The following is a 19,175-nucleotide window of genomic DNA, read 5'->3' as shown; positions in this document are numbered from 1 at the left end:
GGAAGGATATGCGCTGACAATTGCGATACCCTGCTTGGCAAGGGTGAAGACGTGGATGGCTGATTAGTATGAAGGGGTTTATGGTCTGTATGCTGATGAGGTAGTTGTTGCGGATAAACACATCTTGCCATTGTCGTGTCCGACCTCAACACTCTCAACACCTCCTGTCGCGAGCAGGTGATAACGCCATTGCCCAGCATTCTCTACCACTCCTTCGGAAGTGTGCATCGACCCATTCTCTCATTGCCATATCAGGACACACCGAGTATACCCTTGGTGAATAACAGTGATGACCTCAGCGTGTCATGTCAACGGCACCACGCCGGCCGATGAGGCGGCTCTGGGGAAGAGCAACGCCAGCAACGCATTGGACACACGCCTCTGATCTATTGTGCTTCCAAGTCTGGCCTTGAGATCAGATGGTTCACATAGACACGCGTAATCTGTCAGTCAACGTCTCTGGTGTTGCAGAACAGCGAGATGGTTGTGGCGCATATGGCCGCTGCTGGAGTGAGATGTAGAGGATGGAGGATAGTACTACTGAGAGACATCGATGTGATCGTGCATACTACTGAACTGCCATCGAATGACGAAGAGAGCCGACGACGAGCTGCAGCTATACGTTGACACATCTGGTTCTATTGGCTGCTCGTGCTCATCCTGGCAGCAGGGCTCGCGAGAGGTGTTGATGTCGCTCGAAGTTGTGTGAAGCCGACATGCCTGACGTTCACAAAACACCGTCTTATCAGGCAAACAAGATCTGCATGATCTGAATAGAACGACATGTCTTCAAGTGCCCTTCCCTCTCTCTCTTTCTATCTTCCCCTTCAAGAAACGAACACCCTCGTCCCTCCCCCAGCACAAGCAAAGCGAGGCGCGAAGCTCTCGTCGTCCGGCTTGTCGCTCGGAGCGTCGCTTAATCACAATATCTTCTTCACCCAACCTCACCTTTTCCCTCTCTTCTTCGTTCTCCGAGCTCATCCTCCATTATTGTTGTCCTTTCATCGATATCCGCTGTTCTGGCCGAAAGAACGATGCAGAACCCGGCCAGGTTGGAAGGAATGATGGATTTGAGATGTCCGCCACGTGATCCCACGAGTTGAACCTGGAGCTGGAAACGGACTGGAAGACTGGAGAAACAAAAGCAACAGCAGCGTCTACCATCGAGACCTGGACTCCTCAAGACGTTGCAGCTTGACGACTGGGTACGAATCTGGAGACACCAATCGCTTGGTAACCGCCTCATGCCACCTTCCGGAGTCGCGCCTCCCTCAAGACGAGACACCACCATCTGCGATCACTGGAGAGGACAATGCTTGGTACTTTGTTCATTTGCTCCATTCGATATGCTATCTACACCTCACGACGTCAGCAAATGCTGCATACTTTCCGAGGCCGGCCACGCCGATGATGCCTTCCAACCCGCTCCAACGCCAATGCTAAAATTGCAGCTGCACACCCAACCCTTCGTCCCGATACCGATACTGGACGTCATCACTGTCATCTCCAACAACAAAAAGGAAATAAAATGCATCAAGCCGATACATCCGAACGCATCCGAAGCGGTCTGCCACACTGGAGTCACCGCCGGACGGTTCTACTTGCTCACTCTCCAGGTTCCCGCCATTGTTATGCGGAGGATTCGATCTTCAGGCCGGCGTGGATGGCGTTGCTGAGTTCCTCCTGGCGTTTCGCTTCTTGCTCGGCGAGGAAGATGGCGTAGCGGCTGCGCTTGTTGTGGATGCCGCACTCGGTCTTTTGCTTGCCCTTCCAGCGGCCGGCACGCTCATCTTCGCTGTCGGTCACTGGCTGAGTGGAGTGCCAGTCACCAACGGAGCGGTAGCCTTGGTCGAGGAGTTCGTTGGTTGGGACGTCGTTCTCTTGGACATACTTCTGGACGTCCTTGAACGACCAGTTGGCGAGTGGGTTGACCTTGATCAGGCCTTCCTCAGTCACCTCCACGATGTCGATATCACCACGCTTTCCACCTTGCGTACGTCTCCGACCGGTCAAGACAGCTTGCACGCCGAGTTCTCTGTATGCACGCTGTGCTGGCTCGACCTTGGCGACGAAGTCGTACAACTCGTCGTTCGTCTCCCACAGCCTCTCGCCATGCTTGGCCTCGAAGTCGGCAGTCGCGTCGCACCCTTTTGGCTTGTAAGAGTGGATAGTGAGATGAGGGTACTTGGTCTTGACTCGCTCGACCAGGTCGAGTGTTTGCGAGAAGTGGTAAAGAGTGTCGAGGAAGATGAGGTCAATGTCTGGCTTGAGGACAAAGTCGAGCTTGGAGATCATATCCATGACCGCCAACCCTGTCAGACCGAACGCTGAGGTCTGGTAGAGGTTCGGCAGCGATGTGATGCACCACTTGAGCACATCCTGAGGGGACAACTTCGCCAATTGCGAGTTCAAGAACTTCAGATGCGGTCTGCTGAAGTAGACATCTGATAGCGAGGCAGTCGAACTGCCACTGGCATAGCCAGACTCGCGGTCGCTCGAGTTGGAGCGTGGACGGTAAGCCATTGTTGTAGGCGGCAAAGTCTTCGTTCTCCGGATTCGCCGAGTAGGGAGGGACCAGGTTGTTTCTGCTTCAGTCGACAACCAAGACACTATTGACTACCTGGAATGTGGGATGGTAGACCAAAAGAAGAAGATGTAGTGTGTCAAAGAACAGGATGATGATGTCGACGGACGAGGCAGAAAGAGAGGTGAGTCGCTGCAGTTGAAATGGTGTAATACTTACACACAATCAGAATTGAGCACGCCATAATACAGGCCTCGCCTCTCATCAGAATGGTAGCCGTCACCGGAGCCGTGGGCTGCGATGGCCAGCAGCTTATGAAATCTTCAAGCCAACAAGGAAAGGCGTCGATGGCGTGCTCGCGGGAAATGCCAAGGAATTGTAGAGAACCTTTGTCGCAGCGCCGGCTGTGGCCAATCATAAAGGAGGGACGAATGGAGACACCCGTAACGAGAGTTGATGGGTCCAGATTTCCGCTTTCTGTGGGAAATGATGAGATGTGCCATTTATGCGTTGAGTTGATGTGTTCTTGCGATCGAAAGTTGATCAGATGTTCGTCACAGGACAGCACAAACTGCGCAATTGCACAGCAGACGGGAGTGTTGCACATGCGGCTCTGCTGATCAGACGCATTGCAGTTTCGACCGTATGCATCAGTAAGCACCTCGGCCTCAATGCCACAGGAATGTAATCAACTCTCACTGTGCTACGTGACAAAGCGCTCGCTGGCTTACAAGATGGTTCTTTGTACTTTATAGCAACTCCCTTCCTACTGTAATCGGAGCCCACCTCTACATCTCTATAGCACAACAAGAATAGTAGTAGTACCCGGTGCGTCGGCCCCAACCATGTCATCTCGTCGGCGTTGTGCATGGAGTTTCCCTTCTCGGTCAGTCTCGGAGGGCTTCAATCTGTAGCCCCACGTTTCACAAGGCGTCCTTCCAACATCTTTGGACTTCAAATAATGCTCAGAAGTGCACGCAGTAGTCAAGATTGAAGAAACAAAGCGGCGTGGCCGTACTGTACCTGGAGATCTGGATCCCCCAATGGCAAAAGCACGCCTTTGGCCTTTGTTGTGTAACTTGTGTTGTCATTGTACCTGCGTACTCGAGATTGAGGGGCTGAAGGAGCTGGGATCGCCACGTGGGAGAGCATGGTCGGATTTGCTTGTGCTCTTGGACAGATTTGTCGCGAGTTGGTAGTGGATGTCTTCTCTCGTGATAGTGTGTATATGGATCACGGTCTTGGATATACGGGAGAGTGTTGATTGTGCTACCGTGCTTCATGTATCTTACTTGATCTTGAAGGCTGACTAGGTTATAAGATCGGGCGTGGCGCGTGTTCTAGAGGTGAGTGAAGTACACTGCCTGTTGGGTCGTCTACGACAATGGAGACATGGCTATGTGACAACCCTCTTCAAGTAGAAACGCCTACCATGAACCCATCCCAGCGAGGCATACTCAAAGAGGTAACTCTACAGTCCTCTGCCCCCGGCTCTCTGCATGTAGCATACCACTCCAAAAAGTCCTCAACGCGGCTATAGAGCTTGCTATCCCACTCCATATCGCTCATGCCGTATCTCCACATCCAGTCCCCATCTCCATCTTCCCAAAGACCTTCATCGCCCTCGGTGCCTTCATGCGCACACAGGGCTTTGTCGTCGATACTGGCTCGAAGCCCGCGGCAAAAGACAGCCCACGTGCCCGCATCGCTAGACTCTGCATCCCAATTCTGACAGCCAGCGAGATCTGCCAGTCGCTCCAGTTGAAGGAGATGGCGTTGAGATGTTGGGAGTCCCAGTCGAGATTGCGGTTGTTGCGGATGCCTATGATGACACGATCTCGTGTTTTGAGAGGATTTTCGCGTGCGACTTCTGATGTCGATGTGATGAAGTCCATCTGATGTATTTCACGCCATCTAGGCAGACCTGGGCCGCAGATCCCGTCAAACAGTGTCCATAGATACTGAAGGTCTGCTGGGAGGAACTCAGAACGGGGCAGATCAGGCTCGATGTCCAAGGCCGCAATGGCGTCCCGGATGTGTCCAAACCATGCTTCTCGTTTCTCGACGTCGGGATGAGTAAGCCTGTGTACACCATCAGGCTGTATCGCTGAACCAGGCTTCGACATAGGCCGTCGGAGAGGAACAACTCAGAGACGATAGATAGTCGTACTCGTCTCCGTAGCCTAGAGCCGGGTGTAGGCATTGCGTTGCGATCGCATAGACTCGTCGCTTCATGGGACTCTTCTTTCTCCACTCGAATGCCTGCTGCTGAGAGACAGTTCGCCTCGTCGATGGCTGCTCGCAAGAGCTGGAAGTGAAAAGTCTCGACTCGTTCGCGGTATCGCTGCAGTGCTTTTCTAATGCTCTTTCTACGATCTTCATCCGCCTCCATTCTGGATCTCCAATGTAATCACCGACATCTTCGATCTCGAATAACCCATCCCAGGAGATGTCAAGTTTGTTGTAGTGGAACATATACATCCTGCGGCCTTGCTTGCTTGAATCCTCCTCGAAACTGAAACCTTATCGCGATAAGAAGCCCACCTCAAACATCCCACTTCCACCATCACTTCCTCCAAACTCCTCCTCAAAGCACAACCATGGCCGACACCGACCTCGAAGCAATCCGCGCCGCGCGCCTCCAACAACTCCAATCCCAACAAGGCGGCGCCGGCCCACCACAAGGCGCACAAGGAGGAGGAAGTCAAGAAGAACAACAAAAGTAGGACATCACCCACACTTACGCTTCCAGAGGTCACACCTATGGCCGCTAACCATACCACAGACAACGCGAATCCGAAGCCCGCGCCTCCATCCTCTCTCAAATCCTCGAACCCCTCGCCGCGGACCGCCTATCGCGCATCCGCATGGTCAACGCCCGGCGCGCCGAAGATGTGGAGAACCGACTCATAATGCTGGCGCGGAGTGGACAGTTAAGGGCCAAAGTAAGTGAGGAGCAGTTGAAGGGGATTTTGACGGCGGTTGCGGAGCAGGCGGAGAGTGGTGGTGGTGGAGGAGGAGGGGCTGGGAAGGTGGAGGTCAAGAGGCGGGGTGGGAAGGGTTGGGATGATGATGATTTGGATGATTTGTTGAATGAGGATTAGGAGGGCAAAGGGTAGAGTCGGGAAGGGAAGGGGAAGAATGAAGGGGTGGTGTAGGATGACGCCTTGAAGGAAGATGTTTCGTGAGCAAGATGAGGATTGAGACCCATGAGCTATGAATGATATGGATCTGTGCAGTGTCTGTCTACAGATGTACAGCGCTGCGAAAAATGCATAGCGAGGCGTTGGTAGGACCACGCTTGTGATCAAGATGATCACAGCTGGCTCATTCTGCTGCGAGGAATGCATCAACGGCATCCCGAATCTGCCTCCATCGGACTTTCAGCAGCCGAAGTGCTTCCTGCTCACCACTCCTGACCTCAAGCTCATCAAGCTCCTCCAGCCTAGAGACCGCGGTCTTGCGATACACCTGCATCCGCGGAATCAACCATTCCCGAGCTTTCCCACTCTGGTCACCGCTGAGATCCTCGCCATTTGCGATGAAGTACTCCCATTCATTGGCAGTCAGCAGTATCGCACGAACCGCAACTTCGGTCTTGAAGCATAGCTCGTTCGTGCCTGGGAGCAGGGCGTACCCACCAAGGAAGCCGACGTCCTGCAATGCTTCGCGAGTGGTCTCGGGCATGTCGGGCAAGACGATGTGGTCGAGGCGTATGTCGTCGTCAGTTGGCTGGCCGGGTTCGGAACTGTTCACGAAGCCGTAGTGGACGAGGAGCTTGTCGTTTGGATGGGCGCCGTATGTAGCGAGGATTTCTTCGCCAACTCCTGTGTGATAGTCAGACCATGTCATACGCTTCGATGCCTTGATGTAGTAGCTCGACTCACCGTATCGTACATCCACTCTCCATATTGAAACCAGTGATAAGGAGAAAAGGAAATTGTGCACGTAAGGAAATGAAAGCGAGGGAAGCAAGCTTACACGTACCATAATCCCTATCAGCGTGAACTTCATACCCTCTCTGCGTCTGCCTCACAACCACACCAGTCTTATCAGGTCCGTGATTCATATAATCGATGAAAGGACACAGCACCATGAATCCGGGCCTAGCCCCAGCAGGTTTGAAATGAAAGCTCCTGGAATTGACAATCGCCCAGTAGTACTCGAAAGGTTCGCCAGCCCAACCATCAGTAAGATCGTCGAACTCCTTCAACACTGCCTTATCCTTCTCGAAGTCTGCAATCTGCCGCTCAAGAGGCTGCTGCACACTGTGTGGGAGATGACACCTCAACTCCTCAGACCAAAAGAGCGGCATGCTCGCTTTGATATCGCCGAACGTAGGCCACGTCGCTTTCCATGTGAGAATGGGCGAATCCTCCTTGCTGCATTCCTGCGCGATACTGACGGCCAGCTGCGCTTGAGGCGAAGCTTTCCGATGCCATTCTTTGGATGTGTTCTTGCCGAAGACGTTGGCGTCGGGTTTGAACATGGCTTTCTCTGGGACGAACATCATGCGGTCGCCACTTTCGATCTTGCTGGTTGTGACGAGACCGATACCACGGCCGGGAAGAGCAGCTGCCTTGACGTTGTTGATCTCGACGCCACGATCGCGACTCCACTGTGTGAAGAGGCTGTGTTTGTCGGGTACTTCTGGCATTTCTGTGGGTTTTTGCTTGGACTCGCGTTTTCGCTTCTTGGATGCTGCGGTGTTGGACATTGTAGCGGTATGTTCAGCACATCATCTCATATTTCTGTGAAAGTGGTTGTGGAGGCAAGAAGAGAAGTGAACTTCAAACAGCAAGCACCCAGACACCAGCCCATCCCCGCCCCGTCTCGAGGTCCAGAATTTCCAGATCAACCTCACCATATTCCATTCTGCGACAACAACCACACCTCCACCACAACACACCCTCTACCATGGAGTGCATAACCGACGACCTCGAAGACCTAGTCTCCAACATCGATGACCTCGAAAACGCCCTCAAACCACTGTTAGCACAAGCCCTCAGCGCCTCCACCTCAAGACTCCCCCTCCTCGACAAATCCAAACTCTACATCCTCACAACCTACGCTCTCGAATCCATCCTCTTCTCCTACCTCCGTCTTCACGGCGTCGCTGCAACATCCCACCCCGTCTACCAAGAACTCAACCGCGTGAAAGAGTACTTCTCCAAGATAAAAGCTGCCGAAGAGATCGGAGCGGGAGGCTCAGCGAGGAAGGTGGGACTCGACAAAGGTGCCGCTGGAAGATTCATCAAGGCGGGATTGGCGGGGAATGAGAAGTATGATAAGGCAAGGGAGGAGGTGAGGGAACGGGAACGCGCCGGGGCGAAGAGGAAGTTGGAAGGTATGGGCGTGGGGACGCATACGAGGTTCGATGGTGCTGCGAAGAAGATTAAAGCGCAGGAAGACGGCGGGGAGGTCAAGGTCGTGAAGGCGGAGGTACGTTCCTGATAAGAGTACCAGGCATCGAGCAGTGGCTTAGACTATGGTGGACGTCAAGCGCGTCGAGCAGCGCATGTCTCGTGCGGATCACCATGGTCTCAGACACTGCTACGTGGTTGACGAGTATGGCTAACAGGCTTCTGTTTGTAGGATGTGGAGGATAGCAGTGACGTGGGAGAGGAGCTTTATGGTACAGGGGAGAAGAGTAGTAGTGGGAAGAAGCGTGGACATGCGAAGACAGTAGATGCGCTGGCTGCTGCGCAAGATGGTGGGGAGGAGAGTAGTGCTGGTGGTGAGAAGAAGAAAAAGAAGAGGGGGAAGAAGAAGGGCAAGAAGGGAGGGAAGGAGGCGAGTGAGGTCCCATGATGATCATGTTCATTCTGGTTCTGGTTCTCATTATGATACGGCTATGATACCCAAGCGATACGGTCTATGCAGCTGCAGCTTTGTGCGGTGCGGAAGACGTGCCCTTCTCGGTATCGCCGGATGCGACCACCGTGATAGGTCTGTATGAATGAGGTCGAGGTCTTCTGGTGTTGCGCCTCGCAGGACGGGTATCTTGGCCATGTCGATATCTGCCACCAGGCTCCGGCGATATACTGAGTGGCGCAACTTGGGGCGCACGAAGATCCGTGTCCAACTCCGGAGGAAGCACCAGCACCATCCTGGCCATCGAAGGACACGGTGGCGTTGTCAATCTGCTTTCCTCCGGCCACGCAGGAGAACTCAAGCACACCACGACGAGTTCCGAAGTGGATCTGGAACTCGGCGTCGACTTTGCGGAGCAAGCGTCCGTTGTGCCATCTGGACTGGTACTGAGTCAGATCGAGGCTCTTGAAGTCCATCTTCATCTGAGCCACTTTCTTTGCGCCTGTGAATTGTCAGTAAGGGCTCTTGCTGGCATCAGAACGAGAAGAGCTGACCCGGGACGCGGATGTGATCTGGAGGATCATCGAGATCGCAGCTGTAGATTGTCGAACTGTGACTTCCGGGGGAATCCTCGTACACCAAGGAATGGAAGCTCGAGGTGAGCTTGGTGTCTTCGTCGATCAGGTCGCCCTGTATTCAAGGTCAGCATTGGTGCAAGTGTCGGGTAAGTATCTCATACCTTCGCCATCTCCCAACAGAGATTGCCATCGGCACGAGCGCTTCCATCCCAGGCGAAGATGTACTTGTCCTGAGCCCGGTGGCGAACGCGATCGAACGGCAATGAGAAACAGAATCCATAATGACGTCGAGCGCGACGGGAAGTTGGCTGAATCTGTTGCAGGCCGCTGAGTGCTGCACCACGGACGATGGCAGCTTGACTGAACGTGCTTGTCAGTGGAGTCTTCGCAGATATGGCTTGACAACTTACGGATGCTCAGGGCAGATAAGGCGGATCTGGGCTTTTTGGCACCACTCGCGAAGCTTGTCGTTGAGATAGACTGAGTCTCCGAAACCACCAACAAGGATGATGGTCTTGATGGTCACCTTGCCCTTCTTCTGCCTCTTCTCTGCCTCGAGCTGGCTCTCGATGAGGCCGATGATCATAGCCACCACTGGATCGAACAGCTTGCGCAAGTCCTCGCTAGGATTTGGGTCAGTGTTCAAATCAGTCCAATGGATGCAAGGACGTCTTACTTGTAAATGCGGACGACGCCGTCATCATCGTAGTACTTCGAATCTTCGGCGTCCCGCATGAAGCACTGCATCTTGTAGTACTTGTCAGGATCCTGGGAATTGCCGAAGTCGCGCTTGTGGCCTTCGAAATCCTTCATCAAACGACTGGCTGGTCCTCGCTTCTGCCAGCTCAAGTTCATGTAGGCGTCGCCGAACTTCTGCTCCATCCATTTGATGAAGCCGCGATCGATGTAGGTCGAGCCACATTTGCCACCTGTGCCAACGACAAGCCCCTTGAAGCTGAGCTTAGGTGTGATAGACTCGATCTCGTAAGTGGTGACGTCCTGGAAGAAGGGTCAGAAGCGCTACAGGTGACTGAATGGAGAAGACTTACTACTGTACCTCCACCGCAGTCACAAATCAGAATGCTATCTCCGGCCTGGATATCAAAGTCAGCGCACGCAATAGTGGATGTGATCCTCGATACTCGCCTTGATTTGCTGCGTGGAACCTCCGAAGGTCAGCGATGAGATGGTGGCGATGGCCGCTGCCTCTGGCTCACGAATGAGGAACAGCTGTGAGTCATGGTGGACTTTCAGTTTCGCCATCTTTGCTGCCTTTTGCGCTGCGCGCAGAGTGTCCGACTTCGCCTTATCGCTCCAGACAGCTGGAACGGTGAAGTAGAACTCCAGAGGTGTGGCGGCCAGGACTTCAGCCGAGGGGCGCTTGACGAAGTACTTGTGAGCAAAGGCGGCAATCTCGCACAGGTAGTCGGCACAAAGCTCCACGGCGCTCTTGTACGATGGCTTGGCCAGTACACCTTGGCCCTCACTTGTGTTAAGACCCGGGTCATCGAACTTGCTGGCTTGCTCGGGATCGAGGAGGAGCTTGAACCACGCGTAGCTCTTCATCTTGGGCAGGACTTCGAAGCCCCAGACATTGATATCGCCGTCATTCTCGGAGCCGTACGCGACACGAGATGGTGTCTTCCAGGAGTAGTCGGCGTCCCCTTTCGGACCAGGCCTATCCATTGTCAGCCAGCTGTGCTTTGCCAGAAGCTGGGATGGACTTCGACATACCAATCTCGGATGCAGTGCACCTCATCCAGACTCTTCACGTTCAAGCCTTCGCTAGAGACCCAGCTGATACCTGGCGAATGTCAGTACGGAGCATATGTGAAGTTGTTCTCACATCGACTTACCGGTGTAGGTGGTGCCGAAGTCTACACCGACGATGATCTTGTGAACATCAACGCCAGCTGGTGGCTTGGGCGGAGCAGCCTTGGAGTACGGCGGTGTTGGTGGAGTGGGGTCTTCGACCTTCTGCTTCTTTCTTGGTGGCATGTTGGTCGTGGATGGTAAGGATGTGTTGGTGGTCGTAAGGTGGTTCAAGATATGGTCATAAGCAACGATGTTGTGAAGAGGAGATACGAAAGAAGAGCAAAAGAAGGAGACGGTGAGCTTCTTAAGACCGCTGCTCTGGCGCCTGCGCCACACCAAGATGCCTGGACATGGTCTCAGACTGTGTGAATGCAAGCTGTACTGTGGGTCGTGAGTGGCTCCCTGACATCAAGTGAGGTTGCAACAATCACAATATGTTACAGATTGTGGCTGGTGCCTTCCCTGCGTGAGTTTTCTCGCCGCAAAAGCTCTCACGCTACGCAAAGAATCTCACTTCACTTCACGATCATGGCAAGCACGTGCGCGTGAGTCGACAGCGCTGTAGGCACCAGCTGTGGCGTTTTGTCAGAACTCACTTCACCTACTAAGTACACGTCGACCGATCATCCTACCACGAAATACCACCACCCGATAGCACCATGCAGCCTGACGAAGACCGCATGTGGACCGACCCCAACTATCAACCAGTCAACAGCTCACGCACAGCGCCACCGCGAAATGTCACGCCTCGCAAGTACCGTGAGAAGCCTAGAGTAGGCCCGAATGTGTAAGCTGGAGACGACCAGAGGACTTACTCACAGGAGATGGAGAACTCCAGGTACACAGACCTCTTCGACAACAAGCGTCAGAGCGGTCAGCCGACCACGACCCGAAGCATGGCACAATCGAACCCTCGAAATACCTGGTTTGACTACGGTCTCAACTACATTGGCTTGAGCAGATCGCACCAAAACTCAGTCAAAGAGGCGCTCGCGAGTGTAGAGTATGATTATCAGAATCTGGCCCGAGAAGTCAAGGAGCACAGTCGAGAGAAGGTACAGCACAATGAAGAGAAGGGGGAGCTGCGTGAGACCATCGATACGTGCAAGCATACGATCTATGACCTCCAGGCGCAGCTCAGAGAGTCGAAGGACGATGTCAAGCAAGTGAAGCGGCAAGAGCAGCAGAAGTACGAGATCAAAAGAAACGCGTACATCGATGCCACAAATAAGCAGGCTGATGAGCGCGTCGAGAAAGCCAAGAAGCAATACCCTGGGTTCATTGAGAACGGCAACAAACAGATTGCTCAACATGCAGCTAATGCCAATCGCACAGCCGATCAGAAGCTCGTAGGTCTGCGGCGAGAGTGTGAAGGCCTCGAGCTGAGCAACCAGGATCTCGAAAAACGGTGCACCAGCTTCGAAACAGAGATTGAACGCCTCAGAGCTCAGGTGAAGGTGATGCAAGAAGCGTCTCTCCGCAACGTTGAAGCTGAGCATTGGGCTCCATTGTCAGTCTCTGACATCGACCGCAAGCTGAAGACCATCCTCAGCGACGTCAAACAGTGGAGCGCCAAGTACGCCCAATCGTCACTCCAGAACATGATTGCTTCACCTCGGTTCTACCTCGTAGGCTTTCGACTCCAGGAAGAGGGCTGTACTGGATCGACTCAAGGTCTGCTGGAAAAGTTGGGACAGAACAGGTCAATGAGCAAGAAGCCTGGCAAAGCAGCCGCTCTCCTCTTGGCAGCCCTCGTGTCTTCGGTCATCATGCGCCGCATCATCAACGACCCATTCTTCGCCTTCGTAGGCGAAGACGACAGTACATTGCTGTTGAAGAGTGATGCCGTAGGCTTGGACCACATCTTTGCGCAACTGCTGTTGAGTAAGTGCTACACATGCCTGCGAAGTGAATCACTGCTGACATTCCACCAGCAGACGAAGAAGGAGCTCGCGCCTGGCGCTGCCAGCTCTTCCGCCTGCTAGACCCGCCAGATGCGACTCTGGGCAATGATGCTGAGGAGGCGAAGACAATCGCCGACAACAGCCGTCACGAAGCCGCTCACCACTTGGGTAAAGTGATCTTGCACGAAGCTGCAGATGTCTTGATCCCCGCCGCCGACTGCAAAGCTGCACTGGCTAGCCTCGAGTCCATCCTACTGCACGCTGCCGAGCTCTCGTGGACCTTCCACGCACGCAAGCAGAGCATCAAGGTCCGTGATATCGACTACTTCAAGTCCGACAGAGCTTTGTGCTACAAACACACAGCAGCCGATCTGGAGACACACTCACTCCACTGCGCCGAGGTCGACGACGAGCCAGATGCCCTGGACGACAAGATGATCGTGCTCCTGTGCAACCCAGCGGTCGTAGCCTACGGCACTGCTGATGGCACTGACTATGACAAGAGCTGCATCTGGCGGAAGGGCGTGGTCTGGCTTGGCTAAGTCAGCCTGCCGCTTCCTCGACACGTCCTGCAATTTTGACATCTTGCGACATAGAAGAAAAGACTCCCATGATCAGAGCATGGATCTCGCGATAGCTTACATCGAATGACTTACGACATCGGACACGGAGATCTTGTTGAAAGATCCATCAATGAGCTGAGTAATGGTACTGCAGCATGCATGAGACAGGGAATGGTTAGAGCAGGCAAACTGCACATACTGTACCTAGTCAGCCTCAATGAAACACACTGAAACCCCATCCCAGCCCGTTCCCCTTCGCACCTTCCCAAATGTCAGACCTTCCATCGTCTCACATGCAATCACCACGACGAAGGCAACACCAACCCTCCCATCGCACCTATCTCACCTCATCCCAGCACAATCAAACACAGGCAGTCACGAACGTTTACAGAAAGAAAAGCACAAACATCCAATCTCAAAACACTTTCATTACAAGTCTCTCAAAACATCACATATATCGTACGTACTTCATTGGTATCTTTGCGCGCGCGCAAAGCAAAAAACACAAGGTTTCCGCAGTGCTGTATCCCTCCTCAAGTGATAATTCATCATTTCAAACGTGACGGACATTACGAGATCCTCTCATGCCGTATCCTGGTTTCCTTTTCTCCATTGCAAGTTCTGTGTTCTTGATTCATCCCAAATCTCATCCTCATCCAAGCCCTTCCTTGTTCGTTATCGCGTAACCGAGACGTCGCTGGCGCTCCGTCTACTCGTACCTGAAAGTACGCGGGTCAGCATGCCGATAGCGATAGCGACGGGTGGAGATGACAATGGCATCTAAGGAGAGTCAGGGTAGCGCGTGACGTACTCGTCCTTGACTCTCCTGTCACTGCTGGAGTCGATGAAGCTGCCGCGCTCGCGGGTGCTGCGCTTGGAGCCCTTGCGGCCGAAGTAAGATTTCTTGGTGGAGTCTTTGTTCTTGCCGACGCTACCGCCGATGCAGAAGAAGACGGAGGCGAGGAAGAAGACGGCGAAGGAGGTCCAGGAGAAGGCCATGGCTTTGACGCCGACGTGGGCTTCCATGCCGGCGGTGCGGAAGTGGTTGCGGCCTTTGATGACCCAGGCGCTGGGAGGGTGTTAGTGGGAGTTTGGGGAGGGAGGGGGGACTGGGACGAACGTCATGAGAGCTGCGGCGATGGCTTGCATGCCGACGGCGAGGAAGACGGTGAAGCCGCTGAGATAGGCACCGAGGCGGGAGAAGAGCGAGAAGACGCTCAGAAGGAAGGTGATGACGGCGAAGAACAGGGCGATCAGGAAGAAGACCCAGGAGAATCGGCTGATGTAGAAGTAGTAGTCTCGGTTGTTGACGAAGGCCTCAGGGACACCGGTCTCGGTGCCAAAGTTCCTCACTGGGTCGAAGGGGAGTGCTGGGCGCGTCGAGGTGCAGTCGGTGTTGCGGCCGTCGGTGACGCCGCAGATGTTGAGATATGTCCATCGCGCTGGGTTTCGGAGTTGTGTGTTGGCGTTGGTGATATCGCCGGTATCAGCCTGCAGAAAATAGCAGGCTTAGTATTATGAAGTCGTATCTTCCGTGGGAGTCGTGCGCGATAGCATACCTGAAGGAAATAAATTTGATTCAAAGGCGTCGATGACAAGCCAGAGAGGATGACCAGGAACTGCAGGACAATGCCTCCGGCGAGGAGGACAATGGCTGTCAGGCCTAAAAAGGGGCCTACGATCTGCTGTCAGGATGTTGTCGCGTCGCGATGGTGTCGCCAGAGCTGTTGTGTTGTCATTACTTACGTGCGATGGCCATGTCGTGGAGAGAGCTACGTGCAGCTCAGACGTGCAAGGAAGATGGGTGTCGGGGGTGGGTGGATTGTCTGTTTCCTCTCCGCAAACAAACAAGCCGTAAGCGGTCGTTCCGCGACGAATTCCTCGATGAAGCTGTGGGAGGAAGAATAGCAGGATCAGGACGCGATGCAGATGCAGGAGCGCAGGGAGTATTAGGGAACAGAGCGATTAGCTGGCCGGTGACGTCTCAATACCGCCGTTAGTCGGTCTACTAGAAGAGCAGCCTGTGGGAAGAGATGGATCATGGACGACTTGGGAGAAAGCAGGTAAAGCTGCGCTAAACGACCGCCGTTGACAACGACCTCGGGAGCTTGAATGACATCACGCGTCGAAGTCAATCGTTGTTCTTCTGCAACCACTCACACCACATACGCAGCGAGCACCATATCATCATATGATCTTGCTGTGCCTTTCCGACCACCAGCAGCAGCTCTGTGCTACGGCGAAAAGCATGTGACAGCTGCATGTTGTGTGCGTCCGTCTTGATGAGTGTGTGTCACTGATGTCTTCTCTTGGCGTGGATCTCATCAAGCTCCGGCGATCGTGATTTCCAGATGCACATGTCATGACCACCCTGCGATCCGTCACCTGAGCTGTGCCGTGGCACAGTGGCACATTGTAATTTGTGGTCCTGCCAAACACCCCCATCTGGCCCCATCGGGCATCGTGGAAGCTCTCCGGCGAGTGCCATCTTCTGCTCTGGCCAATATCACGAATCATGTCGACTTTGGTATGGCCTGCCATTGCACCGGAGGACCTGATCAAGGAAGAGGAAGCATCGCTTGCACGCGAGCTGGAGTGGTTGCTCTCCTCCGTACAGGAAACACTCCGCTCGCTCAAGGAAGGTCTCGAAGACTGCGCAGAATTGCTCGCTCCGAAAGAGCCTGGCTCGACATTGGTCTTGTCGTCACAACGATCCGAAAACCTCAAAGGCTTCATCACTAGAGTCGGCGCGCGCATTGTGAAAGGCGATGTCCAGCTGCGGCTGCCGTCGCTGCCGCCTCCACGAGGCCAAAACAGCTACAAGTTGTCCATATCAAATCTGCCTACCGCGCCGACCATTGCACTTGAACAGCTAACCACTGCGCGAACACTAATCAACGCTTGTCTCGATGTTGTGGACGCGACACGCTGGACAGGCGACAGCAGCAATGCAGATTACATCTCGAGTCAGATGCGACTCCTGCACGACAACATCCAGGAAGCAAAGGCTCCACTAAAAGGCTGGACTGAGAGCCAGAAGGCATGGAACGAGGACCCGCTCGACGAACATGCGTTCAGCCCTCCGCTACCGAGCAACGTTTCCTTCCACCTCTCCATCTCCGAAGCAGCTGTGCTTCTCAATGTGCGCACGCTCGAAGCTGCACAGCCCAACACCGGAACGAACACACTGCTGGGCGCTACGCCTCCGTCATACAGCGGCTTCTCACTCCGCGAAAGGCTCACCACAGCACTCGGAGGGCCACGACCAGCCTTCCACGATGAAGCGCACGAGGTCTTCATGTTCAAAGGACACGAAGTGCGAGTGCGCGACAAGGTGAGGGTGGAATCACAAGACCCGAGCCTCATGGCAGCCATGGCCAAGCTTGGAGCGCTCGAACGGAACGTTGCGCTTTCGAGAAGGGCTCTAGACGTGGTCATGGGCAGGGAACAGGAGCACGGATGAGCATATCGGGGGGTTTTGCACGCGATGCACAAGGTGGAGCTTGATGAGCAGGAAGATGGTTGGATACAGGCACAACAGTATATCGTGCGACACACCGGAGAACATCTCCAGCACGATTATACATATCGTTTGGTGTGAGTGTTTCTCAGCACCAAGACTGGTCGCAATCGCAGCTTTGGTCGCGTTCTCCGCGGACCCGCAACACCTCCGCGATCGGCATCTGCAGGAAGCTTGCGTGCTTGGAAGGATTCGATAAGAGGATTGGCAACACTTTTGAGTGGCTGCGAATGGTGACTCTCACTAGCAATCTCGTGGCAAAACAAAACGCTGCGCTATCTGCTTACTGCCCTACAGGCATTGTTCTGTGAAGAAAGACATACAGCTCTACAACACTTCTGCCCGCCTCATTGTCCCGCGACCTCGACCTCGATCTGACCACGGCATGTCTCCAGCACTCTTGACTGCTGTCGACTCCACTGCACATATACACCTCATCATTGCATCAAATCCTCTCGCTGGCGCACGATGTAGTAAATCGCTCGAAGTCGGTGCGACACCGATCCTCGTCGCGCCTGAACACGCCAACATACACTATGGCCTTGCAAAGAGAATAGAAGAGAAGCATGTACAATGGCTGAAACGTGATTTCGAAGAGCATGACTTGACCACACTTGGACGGGAAGAGGTCGACCATGTTGTGGATGCTGTCTTCGTCACATCTGGTGGCAAGTCTGCGTTGGCGACGAGGATATCCACACTCTGCCGAAGACTACGGATACCAGTCAATGTTGCAGATGCGCCGAATTTGTGCACATTCACACTACTGTCAACGCACTCGTCGGGGCCTCTGCAGATTGGTGTGACGACTTCAGGCAAAGGTTGCAAGCTCGCCTCGCGCATACGTCGTGAGATTGCAGCAGCATTACCTCAAGATTTGGGAGAAGCAGTCGAGAGACTAGGCACAGTACGGAGAAGGATATGGGAACAAGATCATGCAGATGAGGCAGGAGCAGATCTCGAGGCAGAAGACGAGGATGCGGGACAAACAGCGACCTTTAATAAGCTCGTGTTGCCGACAGATGCTGAAGCCGCGAAAGCTAGGCGCATGAGATGGCTTGCTCAGATCTGTGAATACTGGCCATTGAGGAGGTTGGCAGCTATCACCGACGAAGATGTGGACAATATCCTGCAGGCATACAAACAAGAGAAGGTCAACCCAACAAATGCGAGCGACCAATCTCCACTCAGCATATCGACACTAGACTCGAGGCGCCTGCGAGGTCGTATTATACTGGCAGGATCGGGTCCAGGGCACCCTGATCTACTCACTACTGCCACACTGAAAGCGATTCGAAGCGCGGATCTGGTTCTGGCTGACAAGCTTGTGCCAGCCCCTGTACTTGAGCTCGTACCGCGAAGAACGCCAATCCAGATTGCACGCAAATTCCCAGGCAACGCCGACAACGCGCAGGAAGAACTGCATAGGATGGGTCTTGAGGCACTGAATCAGGGCAAGACCGTCCTCCGGCTCAAGCAAGGAGATCCTTACCTGTACGGCCGCGGTGCAGAAGAGGTTGCCTTCTTCCGTGAGCACAAGTATGAAGCCATCGTGCTTCCTGGTATCACTTCGTCACTCAGCGCTCCGCTCTTCGCACACATACCAGTGACGCATCGATCTGTGAGCGACCAAGTGCTCGTTTGCACAGGCGCCGGCCGTGGCGGTGCTGCCCCGACTCCGCCTGCATATCTACCAAATCAGACTGTGGTGTTTCTCATGGCCCTCCACAGACTGAAAGACTCCGTCAAAGACGGCGTAGCAACGACAGGTCTCATCACGACCCTGACGAAGCACGAGAGCTCGCCTTATCCATTAACAACGCCGTGCGCCGTGATCGAGCGCGCTTCATGCCCCGATCAGCGTGTCATTAGGACAACGCTCGAGCACGTCAATGCGGCGGTCGAGGAGGAAGGCAGTCGCCCGCCGGGCTTGCTGGTTGTGGGCGCATCTTGTGAGGTTCTGCATCAGTCGCCGCAGAAGTGGGTGGTGGAAGATGGTTTCCGCGGTCTTGATGCGCTTAATGGTCTCAATGAGAGTGCTAATGGACTTGATGGGTTGAGGGACGCGCTGGTTTCTATGCCTGGGACGCCGGGGACGGAGGAGCCGAATTTACTTGGGGCGCCGGTGACGGTGTGAATATGATGAGGTATATGAGCAACGACACGGTGCATCACGACCTGAACATAATCAACACCAACACAAGCATTGTATCATCGGCTCAGCGCATTCTTCCGACTTCCCGACCCGATCATGAACCTCCAAACATCCGAGCAAGAGCGCTGACTCGTCCGCAGGTAATTGCGGCTCTTTTGGCTAACGTTGAACTTCACTTCTTCCGGGATGGAGCGAAGCTTCTTCGTCTTCTGACGTATATACGAGATGCGAACTTCACAATCATTGTTGCAGACGCTCTTCGAACGCTGGGAAAGGGTATTGGTTCGGAGGGTAGCATGCAT

The 19,175-nt window shown here is 54.0% G+C and overlaps 10 protein-coding genes across 10 annotated transcripts; 5 read left to right on the top strand and 5 right to left on the bottom strand.

Moving 5' to 3' along the window:
* Positions 1-1,629: 1,629 nt before the first annotated feature.
* On the bottom strand, positions 1,630-2,523 carry CLAFUR5_14406 (Phosphoadenosine phosphosulfate reductase; the record flags this gene model as incomplete). Its single annotated transcript, XM_047913554.1, has 1 exon — positions 1,630-2,523. The coding sequence occupies one exon, from the start codon at positions 2,521-2,523 to the stop codon at positions 1,630-1,632; it is 894 nt and encodes a 297-aa protein (XP_047769245.1).
* A 1,566-nt stretch (positions 2,524-4,089) lies between these two features.
* Positions 4,090-5,005, bottom strand: CLAFUR5_14405 (uncharacterized protein; the record flags this gene model as incomplete). Its single annotated transcript, XM_047913553.1, has 2 exons — positions 4,090-4,606; positions 4,695-5,005. The coding sequence occupies 2 exons, from the start codon at positions 5,003-5,005 to the stop codon at positions 4,090-4,092; spliced, it is 828 nt and encodes a 275-aa protein (XP_047769246.1).
* Positions 5,006-5,124: 119 nt separating this feature from the next.
* On the top strand, positions 5,125-5,628 carry CLAFUR5_14404 (uncharacterized protein; the record flags this gene model as incomplete). Its single annotated transcript, XM_047913552.1, has 2 exons — positions 5,125-5,246; positions 5,310-5,628. The coding sequence occupies 2 exons, from the start codon at positions 5,125-5,127 to the stop codon at positions 5,626-5,628; spliced, it is 441 nt and encodes a 146-aa protein (XP_047769247.1).
* Positions 5,629-5,851: 223 nt separating this feature from the next.
* Positions 5,852-7,241, bottom strand: CLAFUR5_14403 (SET domain-containing protein 4; the record flags this gene model as incomplete). Its single annotated transcript, XM_047913551.1, has 2 exons — positions 5,852-6,351; positions 6,512-7,241. The coding sequence occupies 2 exons, from the start codon at positions 7,239-7,241 to the stop codon at positions 5,852-5,854; spliced, it is 1,230 nt and encodes a 409-aa protein (XP_047769587.1).
* Positions 7,242-7,441: 200 nt separating this feature from the next.
* On the top strand, positions 7,442-8,335 carry CLAFUR5_14402 (Nuclear nucleic acid-binding protein C1D; the record flags this gene model as incomplete). Its single annotated transcript, XM_047913550.1, has 2 exons — positions 7,442-7,966; positions 8,120-8,335. 2 exons carry the CDS (start codon positions 7,442-7,444, stop codon positions 8,333-8,335), a joined length of 741 nt encoding a protein of 246 aa, XP_047769588.1.
* A 64-nt stretch (positions 8,336-8,399) lies between these two features.
* Positions 8,400-10,914, bottom strand: CLAFUR5_14401 (Heat shock protein 12B; the record flags this gene model as incomplete). The annotated part of the gene is made up of 10 exons (XM_047913549.1): positions 8,400-8,475; positions 8,594-8,840; positions 8,893-9,028; positions 9,078-9,276; positions 9,327-9,539; positions 9,593-9,915; positions 9,966-10,010; positions 10,063-10,594; positions 10,651-10,720; positions 10,773-10,914. 10 exons carry the CDS (start codon positions 10,912-10,914, stop codon positions 8,400-8,402), a joined length of 1,983 nt encoding a protein of 660 aa, XP_047769589.1.
* Positions 10,915-11,555: 641 nt separating this feature from the next.
* Positions 11,556-13,177, top strand: CLAFUR5_14400 (uncharacterized protein; the record flags this gene model as incomplete). Its single annotated transcript, XM_047913548.1, has 2 exons — positions 11,556-12,615; positions 12,666-13,177. The coding sequence occupies 2 exons, from the start codon at positions 11,556-11,558 to the stop codon at positions 13,175-13,177; spliced, it is 1,572 nt and encodes a 523-aa protein (XP_047769590.1).
* Positions 13,178-13,978: 801 nt separating this feature from the next.
* On the bottom strand, positions 13,979-14,957 carry CLAFUR5_14399 (SUR7 family protein FMP45; the record flags this gene model as incomplete). The annotated part of the gene is made up of 4 exons (XM_047913547.1): positions 13,979-14,267; positions 14,319-14,689; positions 14,758-14,873; positions 14,945-14,957. 4 exons carry the CDS (start codon positions 14,955-14,957, stop codon positions 13,979-13,981), a joined length of 789 nt encoding a protein of 262 aa, XP_047769612.1.
* A 756-nt stretch (positions 14,958-15,713) lies between these two features.
* CLAFUR5_14398 (uncharacterized protein) lies at positions 15,714-16,661 on the top strand (the record flags this gene model as incomplete). Its single annotated transcript, XM_047913546.1, has 1 exon — positions 15,714-16,661. One exon carries the CDS (start codon positions 15,714-15,716, stop codon positions 16,659-16,661), a length of 948 nt encoding a protein of 315 aa, XP_047769613.1.
* Positions 16,662-17,103: 442 nt separating this feature from the next.
* CLAFUR5_14397 (Uroporphyrinogen-III C-methyltransferase) lies at positions 17,104-18,855 on the top strand (the record flags this gene model as incomplete). Its single annotated transcript, XM_047913545.1, has 1 exon — positions 17,104-18,855. One exon carries the CDS (start codon positions 17,104-17,106, stop codon positions 18,853-18,855), a length of 1,752 nt encoding a protein of 583 aa, XP_047769607.1.
* Between the last annotated feature and the right edge of the window lie 320 nt (positions 18,856-19,175).

Source organism: Fulvia fulva, chromosome 13, assembly GCF_020509005.1.
Source record: "Fulvia fulva chromosome 13, complete sequence".
Lineage (NCBI taxonomy): Eukaryota > Fungi > Ascomycota > Dothideomycetes > Mycosphaerellales > Mycosphaerellaceae > Fulvia > Fulvia fulva.
Note: the sequence above shows the minus strand (reverse complement) of the source record. Positions and strands in the feature narration are given on the sequence as shown.